This window comes from Micropterus salmoides, unplaced genomic scaffold (assembly GCF_014851395.1).
Source record: "Micropterus salmoides isolate LMB-PRFRI ecotype aquatic unplaced genomic scaffold, ASM1485139v1 Ms_hic_scaffold_17, whole genome shotgun sequence".
Lineage (NCBI taxonomy): Eukaryota > Metazoa > Chordata > Actinopteri > Centrarchiformes > Centrarchidae > Micropterus > Micropterus salmoides.
The window spans coordinates 9,312,332-9,325,599 of NW_024040817.1; the positions used below are offsets into that span (position 1 = coordinate 9,312,332).

The 13,268-nt window shown below is 40.0% G+C and overlaps 1 protein-coding gene across 3 annotated transcripts in view; it reads left to right on the top strand.

Moving 5' to 3' along the window:
• The window catches only part of LOC119907966 (POU domain, class 2, transcription factor 2), a 73,903-nt gene that overhangs the window by 52,797 nt on the left and 7,838 nt on the right, over positions 1 to 13,268 (top strand). The window contains exons 3-16 of one of the 3 annotated variants that reach the window (XM_038725694.1): positions 2,232 to 2,297; positions 2,524 to 2,552; positions 3,012 to 3,068; positions 4,464 to 4,589; positions 5,663 to 5,929; positions 6,152 to 6,266; positions 6,562 to 6,653; positions 7,747 to 8,007; positions 8,097 to 8,238; positions 8,723 to 8,871; positions 9,892 to 10,089; positions 10,232 to 10,283; positions 10,887 to 11,034; positions 12,743 to 12,816. In XM_038725694.1, coding sequence (XP_038581622.1) covers positions 2,240 to 2,297; positions 2,524 to 2,552; positions 3,012 to 3,068; positions 4,464 to 4,589; positions 5,663 to 5,929; positions 6,152 to 6,266; positions 6,562 to 6,653; positions 7,747 to 8,007; positions 8,097 to 8,238; positions 8,723 to 8,871; positions 9,892 to 10,089; positions 10,232 to 10,283; positions 10,887 to 11,034; positions 12,743 to 12,816 — 1,768 coding nt within the window. In that variant the 5' untranslated portion in view covers positions 2,232 to 2,239. The remainder of the gene's footprint in view (positions 1 to 2,231; positions 2,298 to 2,523; positions 2,553 to 3,011; positions 3,069 to 4,463; positions 4,590 to 5,662; positions 5,930 to 6,151; positions 6,267 to 6,561; positions 6,654 to 7,746; positions 8,008 to 8,096; positions 8,239 to 8,722; positions 8,872 to 9,891; positions 10,090 to 10,231; positions 10,284 to 10,886; positions 11,035 to 12,742; positions 12,817 to 13,268) is intronic. The other 2 variants (XM_038725695.1, XM_038725696.1) reach the window with 2 other exon arrangements.

Sequence of the window (13,268 nt, forward strand, 5' to 3'; positions counted from 1 at the left end):
ACACCCACACACACACACACACACACCCGTACACTGGTCTTATATATAATTTCCAGTAAGCCCTTCTCTTGTTTTGTTTTCAGTTATTAATTCTTTTCTTGTATCACATATTGCCTATCATACACAAAATGTGTGCTTTTCGAGTGTGTGTGTGTGCGTGTTTGTCCTCCATAGGGAATAAAGGAGGCAGTGACATAGAAGGACAGAACCTGTAGTTATAGTTATACTAAGGAAGAAGAGGGGGTGGGTAGAGGATGATTATTTTCACAGCTTCAGCCTCCTGTCAGACACATGAACATCGTGTAGACAGAACGTGTGCACTACCATGTTTGTACCGAGATGTCTCATTTCTTGTTGAGCTGGTGCCGTTTCTTACAAAAGTCCTGAGCTGAAGAGAGAAAATTAGTTTTAAAAGCAAAAAACAGACATAAGTTAAGAGTGTAGCGCAGGGGACGAAAGAGTGTTTTTATCCAAGATGGCGGCGGTGCTGAGTAATGTCTGGTGCTCAGGTAAGCAGTTCCTCTGGCGTCGTTCTTCCTGGACCAATTACTTCTGCAATCCCAGAAGTCACCACAAACAGAAGAGGGTAGTTAGGATATCTCCCATGAAAAGCTAATTCTTAATCCCAGTCCCACTTCCTGAGTCAATAAAGTTTACATTGAAAGAGCTAAATTGGAGTGTGGTATCATCAGTTTTCTTGGTCAGCTTTTGGCTAAGCAGGGTTTTCTCTTGGTTGTTTGCAAGTCAAGTTTAATGAAAACAGGATGAAATTATCAGCAGGAGTATATATATATAAGTCTAACATCATCACTGCAAAATAAGAAACTGAACTGTATTTTCCAAACCTGAGGTTTTCAGGAACTAAGAGTAATGTCTTTTCTGATTTTATCCAGCTAGTCTTTCACAGGGTTTCATCACCAATACTAGAGTAACAAGGTTATCACAAGACAATAGCAACATCATTCCATTTCCACTTCTTGTCTTCAAAAATTAGCAACTCAGTATGAGCACACATTTTCAAATAGTTCTTTCTTCATTCCTTAATTTGCTCCTTTTTTTTTTAAATAAGATGTTTCTTAACAGCATTGATCTCTGTTGAACTTTCACCTACAAAAGGTCCATTACTGCAGGACTGACCTTGCGTTCACCAAGAAGTGATTGCATAAACCATTGTTTGTATATCTGAATGGTCAAGGAGAACAAGCAACATAGCTGGATGGATGGCAATTAATACAAAGACAGGGATAGGGTGTAAGCACAAAAAGGTGTTCCAAACCTTTATGTAGTTTGATGTAATCAATTTTCTTTCGACACTGAAAATTACATTTTAAATTTGAAAGGATTATGAAATTCTTAAAGAATCAGAATCAGAATCAGTTTTATTGCCAGGTATGTGTACACATATTTGACTCAGGATTGTACATTGCTCACGATGTGCTTAATCATACAAAAATACAATAACACAATAATAAAATAATAATAAAATAAAATCAGACACAAACTACAGAGTAGACAACACTAATATACACACTATGAACAAAACAATATAGACATATTGACAAATAGTGCAGTGATCAGAGTGCAAAGGCTGCAGGAGTAAACTATTCTCATTATGTACATGTTGAAGGTGGATATGATATACAGGTACACATTCACATACATGCATACATGTACACATGTACACAGTGTGATGGAGCATAGTGCAGAGGATGCTGGAAAAAATAAACAAGACCCATGACCTTATGACCTGAGGTAGGTGTATTGGTATACAGTATATACAATATGACATAGTATGAACAGCACTGAAATAGAGAATGGTGAATAAATAAATAATGTGAAAGTGGAAACCAGTAAACAGGTGGCTGATTAGAGGCAGAGTTACTGGGCTTATATGGATTAGTGCAAATCAACTACAATTTCCATCTGAAATATTCATACTGCATATTATGCAGCATTCTTTTATTTTACAATACAGAGAGACAAGGTGTCATTCTGTCTGTCTCACCTCCCGATATTGTCAGATTTATCGAGTGTATTAGTGTGTTTGTCACAACATGTCCACATTCTTGTGACATACAGTGTGATGGTCAAATGTTTTAAGGGCCCCTGGACGTTGATTGTTGAGTGTGTGTTTTTTCCCTTCAGCGCCAACCAACAACCTCTGCAGCATAGTCTTATATACCTCTATGTATTTTCCATGACTTTCTGATGTGTGTCTGTGTTTCTTGCAGATATCAGGATGTCTAAAGCAGCAGAGGAGGAGAAGCCTGGGGCTGACTATCCAGGGGACAGTTCAGGTAAACACACACATACATATTTCATGATATGAATAATAATTACATTTTATTTAAACAATCATCATATTTTAATGATGTGAACATTTTGAGATAAACGGAAATCAATGTGTGCTGTTTTCTCTCCTGTTTTTGAGTGAAAGTTGCATCCTTTAAGTCATGGAAATGTGAAATTTATAGAACCCACACACACTCACACTGTCTAATAAATGTTCCCTCTTTGTTGCAGACTCTGACAGAAACAGCCCTGATGACCAGGTTGGTTTTTTACTTTTACGGACTTTTACTGTTTAGCTATAGTCATTGACTGTAAATTAATACAATGCAGAAAATGATTGTGAACATCACTATAAAAATCAACCCTGTAATGAGATAGCTGCTGCTTGATAGAGCCCTTCCTATACAGTAGCAGTGTTTTGGGTAAACTCTTTTATGTTATACTAAGCAAATTAACTGTTTTTTAAACAAAATTAACTCAACAATTTGTGTGGTGTTGGTGACTTGATGTGTTCTTCCGCCTGTTGTTGATGTTTAAAAAAAGTCATTGCATTTAAACTCCACCCCTGTCTTACCCCTCTTCACTGTAACTGTGATTCACTGGGAGCATGTTGACACAGATTTCAGGGTAGTGTTTCATCAGAATCTGTCATCGGATGATATTGATGTCGTGAATGTTTGTGTTTTGTTTTTTTTCCCCACTTGAATGTTTTGCCACAGGTCCAGCCAATGAAAACAAGCCCCTTTAGCCTCTCTCCCACACCAACTGGCACCAAGGTGAGCCAGTTCAGACATGTATTGTGTGAGTGTGTGTGTGTGTGTGTTTCTGATCGATCCCAGCTAATAACTTCTCATAAATATTGTAAGTATTGGCTGTCAGCAGCTTCAATACCATACACCTGTGGAAAGTCAAACCTTTATGTGAGTGATGAGAATTACTGTATTTATATAACCATAAATCCTTTCCTTAAAACCCCTTTCCTGTAGTCATCTTAAGTTATTTGCTTATAATTCTGCTGATTTATGTGTTTCACATATTGCCTGACAAACTGTATGTAGCTATAATTTTTTTGTGTCAGGATACGGATTTCATAATACAACCATTTAAGTGTATCTGATGGAAATAACAGTGCATATTGATACAGATCAGATTATGTGCTTGTATGAACATGTACTGTATGTGGATGTGTGTGAGTGTGAAGGCATAAATACATCTGCGCTGTGTTTTATGGCTTCAGAGCCCGTAGGCTCCACTGAAAATGCAAATCATGTTTCATCGTCTTTGCCACCCACTTTACTGAGAAGCAAAGAGCCCCGAGTGAAACGGCAGAAAGAAAAACGGATGTGAATAAGGTGATGATGAGTGATAGACTCAAAGATTCAGTCCAGTGTAGTGGTGATGGATTGGTAATGACGGCTGTGAGCAGGCAACAGCAGCTAGAGGTCAGAGGTCAGCAGCTTTGGAATGTTTCTGACACCATGAAAGCGAGGACGATTGACTCATCCTTCTGGACAGATGACTGGTAAACACTTCATCCTGTGAATCAGGCGTTCGCAGAATTAAAGGCTCAAGTTCAAGTCGGAGTCAAACATCAGATGAATGTATGCTAATGAACTATCTTTGTCTTTTTTCTTTTCACCTGCACAATCTGGTTTGTCTTCTCGTGCTTCCACATTCTTGAAAGCCTTTAGGCTGGGGTTGAACAACTGTAAAACCACAATCTAGAAAGTGAGATTGTCAGTTAACGACAGGCTTTACTTAGAGATCTGAGTGTGTGTTTATTTTAGCACGGTGGGGAACGAGCACCTAAATACACACTAACTGATGGGCACTTGAGTCACCATGGGGACCAAGATTGAGGTCCCCACAGGTATAGACTGCTTTTAGAGGGTTAAGACTTGGTTTTAAGGTTTAGGTTACATTAACTTTAGGTTGGGGTTGGGTTAAAGGATAAGGTTAGGCCTGTAGTTGTGATGGTTAAGGTTATGGTAAGGGGCTAGGGCATGCGTTACATCAGTGAGATGATAGAGAAACAAACATGTGTGTATGTGTGTGTGTTACTGTGTGAATGTGATAGATCATGTTGCTCAAAAAAAAAACCTTCCTTGGATAAATGCAGTGAAAAAATAGAAACTCGCTAACGGAAAGTTTGACTTTGTGATCTACTTAAGAGAAAGAGTGAGGACAGCTCTGAGATGACCCATACTGCTGCTCCTCCTGCGCCTCCCTCCCAACAACAGCAACAGACTCAACACCACCACACACAGCTGATGCTGGCTGGCAGTCAGCTAGCAGGGGTGAGACAAAACACATACACACATAGTAAATTGTGTTCAGAACTTATTATAAAGATTTTTGCAAACATGGCAACTGACGTCAGAAGTCTAGCTGGTTTTTAAAAAGTGCCTTTCCCCTCAGTTAATTTTTTCTGTGTGTAAATATTTTTATATTATTTTAATAATTTCTGGACTTTAAATGAAAGCTGCTTTGTAAATATAGCACAAGGCACTTTCTTTCATCTAAAATTAAGTTCAAACAGTTAACTCCACTCAACTGCAAGTGAGTTTATTTGACAGACAGCTTTGAGGACCTGTCAAAACATTCCCAGACTCACTTGTAATTTTAGCTAAGCACAGCTTTCTGTTTGCCCACAGCTCATTTTAGTGCTTTAGGATTTCAACAATGATGAACTGCTGGCTCTAAGAGGTCCACGTCTTTGTCCAATTGCATGGCTGCTCATTTCATTTAGTTTGTATCAACAATATTGCATTGCTCTCACCTGGTAAAATGAACCAAACTTCAGAGTTAAATACTCAATAAATAAAATAAGCAGCTCCAAACACTTGTTCGTGTCAGCATGCCTTTATTTAGTTCAAAATGTTAAGTAATGTTGTGACTGTTATGCACAGGAAAATATTCAGTGTAAGTGCATACCTGGCCTGAAGGACAAGAGAACACTTGCACGACATGTTGCAAGATCCTTCAGCGTACAGCATTTGCAGTCGAGTGAAATGTCTAAACTGTTCTTTTAGTTAAGTGGATGGCTTTTCTTGCTTGTCTTGCTCTGGCGTCTGCTAACAGATTCACCTACACCTCTCTTCCTGGAATGCTTAGCTGACACTGCTCATTGTTCTCTCTCCTGACTTGTCTCCACTTTTCTATTCACTTTATTCTTCCTTTACATGATTATTCTCTCATCCTTTTATTCTGTCAAACTTCGACTCGTCCTTCACTTCTTCTTTCATCCCCTTTCCCCTGCTTTCTGCCTGTTTACATCATCTTATTTGCCATCGCTCTTCTCATTTCTCTCTCTCCTCATTGCCCCATTCTTTTTCCTCCTCCACTTCCTTCTCCTCCTCCTCTCCCCCAGCTTGCCGCTCTCCTCCCGGCTCAGCAGCAGCTCCTCCTCCAACAGGCTCAGGCTCAGCTCCTGGCAGCCGCCGTTCAGCAATCAAATGCTGCCCACGCCGCTCACGCTGCCCACGCCGCCGCGCAGCATCAAGCCAACCAGCAACAGCAGCAGCAACAGCAGCAGAACCAATCACAATCCCAGCAGCAGCAACAGCCAACCAAACAGGAGCAACAAGCACCGCCTCCACATCTGGCCCTGACGCAGCCAATCCAGCTCACAGCCCAGGTATGATCAGCCAATGCATTAATGAACAGTATGTACCTTTTATACTGAAATACTTTTATGTTAGATGACTGATTGAGAAATTGGGTTTACATAAAGTAAAGCATGTTATTTCTGAGTTGAGTCTGAGACTTTTCTGTTCGATTGTCACTGTGCAGCAACAATTACCTTTAAGTCTAGTTTATTTGTGCTGCATATTGAAACATGTTTGTGTTTTTGTTGCAGGACATCCAGCAGCTGTTGCAGCTCCAGCAGCTGGTTTTGATGCCTGGTCATCATCTCCAGTCTCCTGCCCAGTTCCTCCTTTCTCAGCCAGCACAAGCCCAGCAGCCGCAGCAGGGTGAGGTCAACATGGGAAACTTCTGGTCTTCAATTCTTAAATTAACATAAAATTCACACTTTCAACCGCAGAACTGTTATTCTCAAGAAGTAAAGCCACCAACACTTCACTAAATATTTAGTGTTCAGTAAAAGTAAAACATAAAACATTTAAGAGCCATATATCACTTTCTTGGTGAAGCATTTCAGCATTTTCTTTCCTTAACTAATTGCTTTATTAGTTAAATAATTTTATATTGTGATTGGATGGTCAATTGATTGTTTGGTTTGCTAATTGGTTGCTCTTCATTTCACAGGTTTGCTCTCAACACAAAATCTGATCCAGCTACCTCAGCAAAGCCCAGGGGGACTACTGACAACCCCACCTCGCCTGGGACTCCAAGCACAGGTAGAAAATCTCTCCGTGTGAGAAAGAAAGAGAGAGAGACCTTGTAAAACTACAGAACTAAACTACACAACAAGTGGGGCTTGTTTTTCCATGCAAACCAAATAGATATTGAATCACTACACCATGGTGTTCGTCAGACTGACGTTGACCGCTATCAACCATCATCTGCTGTAAAGCACCTGCAGAATTTAAAACATACTTAATTTACCTTGGAGTTGTGTTTATCTTAAGCAGCCTATTAGCCAAAGGAAAAAATCTGAGGGCAGCTGCTTAAAATAAAATATATTCCATAGAAGATTCTTTTCATAAAAGAGGCAGTTCAGAGTCCAGTGAGGATCTTGAATCTTGATATATTCACACGCAAGTCAAACAGCTCACCTTGTGTCCTCAGCCTTTATCTTCTTTAACATAATGCATGAATGCATACTCACACATCCAAGGGCTGTTATAGATTTTTCATTAAACTGTGATGAAGTCGTGTCAAACCCAACGGCAGGTGTTCCCTGCTTGTTTGTGTATTTTATGCACAGAGACGATGAATGTAAATGAGGCGTGTAGCAGCAGATATCATGCATGATGTCTGGTCAATTAGTTGATACTCCCAGAGCTCGCAGGGTCAAATTCCTGCTTTGATGCGCCATGTGTGTCAGCTGACCTGGTGGTAGGCTGAGGTTAAACTCTATTTCCAAACTCATTAAATTCATAGTATTTGTTTAGAAGAAAAGATGGGAATGTTTTTTGTGCATGATGTCTGTCAAATCTGTATAATTTGTCAAGGCACCCAGGGTGAAATTATTGTTTTTTATGCATATTTCCTAGCTGATTGCCTCATATGTATTCACTAACCAGTTTGTTTCAAGTGAAACTTATTTTTTTCAAGGAATGTTCTTTAAAACCTTGACGGCTCTGTAATAATTTAAAAAACACTTACAGGTTTTTTAATAATAAAAACACTTACAGGTTTAAGGATTGATTGAAGGATTTCTTGGGCCTCACATGTCAACCTGTGCACATAAATATTGTTTAAGGCTATTTGAATAAAGCACACGTGTGTGTTTTGTTTATTTAATTATCTGTCTTCCTGATATTACAGAGGGAGAAGAGCAGTGATGTTGTAGTCGGTGGAAGCAGCAGCAGCGGCTCTATAGTTGCCACCGGCAGCAGTGGCGTTGGTGTTGTGACGTCTGTAGGAGTCACCTCTGCATCCAGCAGTGCTATGGCTTCCTCGATGGCTTCCGGCCTGACTCCTGGAGGTCACGGGGGTCACTTGGGAGAAGAGCCCAGCGACCTGGAGGAGCTGGAGCAGTTTGCCCGCACCTTCAAACAACGACGCATCAAGCTGGGATTCACCCAGGTAAAAGACGTTGATAGGAGGAAGATGGACAGTAGTCTGTGTGTGAGTTTCGACTCCATTTCTGACACTGTTTAACTGTCTCTTGTCAGGGAGACGTCGGCGTGGCTATGGGAAAGCTTTATGGCAACGACTTCAGCCAGACCACCATTTCCCGATTTGAAGCACTCAACCTGAGCTTTAAGAACATGTGCAAGCTGAAACCACTGCTCGAGAAATGGCTGGGTGATGCAGGTAAACATCTGAAACTGGTTGACCGTGGACACATGTTTGTCATCCACTGCATCTGAAACTAGCCTGAGATTTTTCAAAAAAACATCAAGAAGTTTGTTCCCTGCAAACAAATTGCCGGACTTTAAAGTTTTAGAAATGACCAAGCTTTTTAAAAATTGCATTATGTTTCCATAACAGAGACATGTATGTAACATTTTGTCTATTTTAGATGAGTACTTAACAGTATGTGTATCAGTAACAGTAACATTAAGTTTAAAGTGTTTAATGTCATTTTTTTTAAATAATAAAAGCCATCACTCTAAGAGAGAAGTGCAAAAAACTGTGATAGCCCTAAGAGCTATCACACTGCACTAACAAACCATTCTAGTCTTCACTGCTTGCTTTTTGCTGTGTTTTCCTATCTGTTGGCCTGCATGTCTTAATGTCTCTGTCTCTTTTTTATTCTTCGTCTTTCTACCTCTCTCTATCTCTCTATTTTTGACAGAAACCATGGCAGTAGATAGCATGCTTCCCAGCCCGTCTTCTATCTCCTCCCCCATGTTGGGCATTGAGGGTCTACCCGGCCGACGTAGGAAGAAACGCACCAGCATCGAGACCAACGTGCGAGTGGCTTTAGAGCGCAACTTCCACACGGTAGGAGAGGAGAGGCTTATTTACCAAGTAAACTGTATCTTTCAGTCTGCAGAGAGAGCCTGACACATGAACATAAAACACAAAAAGCGGAAGGTATGATATTATTGATGTCAATTGTACAAAATTAGCAGATTTTAAAATAGAGTCTCAGCTTTCATTTTGTGGAAAGAATAAATGTGATAATGAAAACAAATGTGAACTTTTGGAGCGAGAATTAAAGTGCTTTCAAGTGAAGGGGAACTTAAGTGCCATAACAAGTTGTTTTTAGCGTTTAAATGCTTTCTGTAAGAACTTTCTTTGATTGAATTGTTTTCATTATGAACGGTTTCTCTGTTTTATCTATTTTAGATAACTGTCTTCTTTTTATTAATGCTTAAATTCATGGGTGTTTTTTAAAAAATTCTTACATACCTCTTGTTTGCACCGCTCCAGTGATTTGCGGTTGAGCGTAGAAGGACAGATGTGGCATTGTTTTTTTGGGAGTTCATCAGCTGAAGCGGGTTCTGTTTGTGGACGAACCAGAGACTTTTAGAGCATCCATGAGCTCTTGGAAGTTCAGGCACCTCTTCCTTTCATTTCAGCCACAGCCACATCAGCTGATGATTTTCCAAGAAAAGTGTGTTGCTTGTGAGATCTTCTTGATTCACAAGTTGGAAATGTGGCCAGGAAAACCACTTGCTATCATTTGCATCCAGCTCACAGTGAATAAAACATTTAATACTTTTACATACCCCGGGTCTCTAGCAGCCATATAAATATTTTAGGGACAATTATAATTTTCGACAGTTTAACACCAGAATATTGTTAAAACAAATAGTTTGAGGAATACAAGTGAGTGGAGTGCTTAATTGACTGAAATGAATCATTTAGGCAGGTGTAATATAGTCCCGCATTGCTAAAGACCAAGGGTTTGCATTTAAGGGTTAAGCAAGCATGATCACTCATTTTCTGACAGATACCTACTTTTCAGGATTTGCTTATCCATCTATTTACTCACCAGTCTGGTGTTTTCCTCCTCAGAACCAGAAGCCTACCTCGGAGGAGATCCTGCTCATGGCGGAGCAGCTCAACATGGAGAAGGAGGTGATTCGTGTTTGGTTCTGCAACCGCAGGCAGAAAGAGAAACGCATCAACCCCTCCAGCAGCACAACCCCTCCCCTACCCAGCCAAACCTCGCCTGTTGTGTCACATAAAGCCTCCTGCTACAGCCCGCACATGGTACAGTCCACCGTGAATCCACTAGCCTGTTACTACTCTTACTCTACCACTTTCTTATATAATTTCAGAAGTTGGCCTGATATTTGTTTCACAGATGGATGGAAATATTTCCCGATTTCCTTTTTCCTCTCTCCCTCTCCAGATATCGAGTCAGGGCCTGTCCCAGGTCACCACCAGCCTCAGCACAGCAACAGGTCAGCTGTAATTACTGTTTGTGCCTGTGTAGAGTCTCATCAATAAATAATTAAATGTTAGAGCAGTGTTTCTCAATTGTGTTTTTGGAACCCTAAGGTCGATCACAAGAAGATTAAAGTGGTCTTGATATTATTTGGAAGAAGTTGATACTTCTGTATTGTCGGAGACTAAAAAATGATTTCTGTGAGAGAAAGATTGAAGTAGAAAACAATGATGTTTTGTTGACAACAACATGGAAACACAGGTCCCATCTTGAGCTGTTTACCTCCATGAGTCATAACTCGTCCTCATGATTTATAGACCTTGGCTACACTGTGAGCTATCCCAGGCTTCACAGATATGACAGATAGCCTGACAGGTAACAAACACAGCTGGAAATTTATTGGCCCGTTGAGCCAAGGCTAATACTTTCCAGTCGCAAACTTCCCTCTCCAGTCTGTAGTCGGAGTTAAAGAAGACGCTCAAAAAGTTCAGGATCCTGACTGTTGATGAAGAACTGTGTCACCAAAGTGTTTATTTAGTAATAACGCTGTAACTCATCCGTACAGTGACAACAGGCCCTTTACATGACATCAATATCCCTCTTCTTCTCTTCCCCTCAGCCGCCAGTTCGTCACCTTCAGCATCCTGTCCCATGACTCCAGTAAGCTCAGCTGCAGTAGGCTCCACCTCTTCTGCTGTAACCCCGCCCCCTCATAGCACAGCCAGCCCCGCCCCTCCCAGTCTTGGGGCCCACGGGCTCAACACTGGGTAAGTGCTTATGTCGTGGTAAAAATACAAAACACGGTGGGTATCTAATCTGCAGTGCCGTTTTCATCTAAGACGGTCTCAACATTTCAAACTACAGTTCAAAGTATTTACTTTTGATCATTTGCTTTGGTCACTGGAGTAACATGATGAGTGGAAGTGGAGCAGAAACAATTAGTGGATCAGCAGAAAAGTCGACCAAACAAACATCAACAATTGTTGTAATTGTTGATATTTGTTTCAAACACTCTACTTCCAGTGTCTCAAATCAGAGAATTTTCTGCTTTTCTTTGTTTTCAAATTAAATCATCAATCAATATAAATCTTTATTGTTACATATAAAATAATACACTGTACCACGTTTTACGAAATTTGTTCTCTGCATTTAATCCATTTTAATTAGGAGCAGTGGGCAGCCACTGTGCAGCGCCCGGGGACCAATGGCAGATTTAAGCCAGTGTCTTGGTCAAGGGCACTGACTCGAACCTAAACTCGAACCTCAACATACATGTTTAGGAAACCCACACAAACACCAGGAGAACATGCAAACCCCAGCCAGGAATCGAACCTTCTTGCTGTGCGGAAATAGTGCTAACCGCTGAGCCACCACTTTGTATCCTTGTGAAATAAATATATTTGGGTTTTGAGCTGTTGATCGAGTAAAGCCATACATTTGAAAACATCACCTTATGTTATTAATTAATAAACTAAACAATTAATTGGGGAAAAAAACAATCAACAGATGAATCAGTAATGAAATGAATAATTAGTTGGGGCCCTAGATTTGATAAGAAAACATTATAAAATGAAAGACCAATTCTTTGGAAAAGTCTACTTTACTCTTCTGTATGAAAATACAAATATGAAACAAGTAGGGCTGGGCGATAAGGCCAAAAATGTTATCACGATAAAACATTTCATATCATTTGATATCGATAATTATCACGATATATGTCAAATCATTATTTCTTTCAAGTATAAAGGCTGATTTTTGCTCCTGAGTGAAAATTGAAGAAACCAGATGGTTACTTATGTGGTATAAAGTTTTCTTTATGGTCAGAACGTGACAAACACTTGATGCCAAACAGTGGATCACTTCACAAATCTGAGGTAGAACATTCAAAAAGATTATGGTAAAAATCTTTTTCAACAAATGTGATTGGTAAATCTTTTTTCAGTCCCCTTTTCTCCACAAAATAAATGTTTTAATAGAAAAATTAAGTGCTAATTTGTCCATGATTCAAATGAATTCAATCAAACATTTATTTACAATATATTGAAGATTTATTATATTGTTATTGAGGAAAATTATATTGCAATAATTATCATTATTGTTTGATTGCCCAGCCCTAGCAACAAGCTACAATACTGTTTACTGTGTCAGGCTCCCTGTTTAAATGAGTGAAACCTCATAAAACTCCACAACCTGTAATGAAAACATGTTTAACTTGACATTACCTGATACATAGCTGCATGTTGCAGAGAAATATATTGTATTCCAATATTAAAGGTATCTCAGACTGCTGACAAACCAGTTTGATTGTGATTCTGTATTTTCTCACACATAGAGAAAAATATACAAGAGACTTAAGTCTTCAGGTTTTTCATCACTGATTAGTACAGTTTATATCACTTAACCTGGCAACTGTTTCTCTACATGTGTGAATGTTCGTGTGTGTGTGTGTGTGTGTGCGCATCATCCACATTTCAGGAACACAATGATGGGAGTAAGCACAGGGATGAACCAGGCCCTCATTGGCAGCAATCCCCTGGCTACCATGCAAGGTGTGTGTGCATGAGTGTATGTGTGTGTCTGTGCATGCAGACTGTCCCCTCCAGCTCAGCGAGTCTTCATGAGTCTCCATTTCTAAAGACCACTTCCCATTTCACCCTTCATCCATTCTGTCCAGAATGAATTTCCTTGCAGCCACAGTCCTCCTCTTCAGCACAAACTTTTTGAATCGCTCAGTATGGTGAAAGATTCAATTTCATTCCCATACAATGGTCTGCTATTATCACAAAGTGACAAGAGCCCCTTATGGCAAAGCTTAGGTCAGCTTACAGTAAACAGTTGAACAGGCACAATCCCCTCCCTCTCAATATCTTGGCCTGTTGGCTAAATAACTAGTTTCCACTCAAAATTCCCCTTTTTGAAAGAGATGATCTGCTGCCAAATCAATTAAGCATCACAAATAAGGTTCGTTGAGCTCAGCTTTGAGTCCGTCATGTGGCCCATC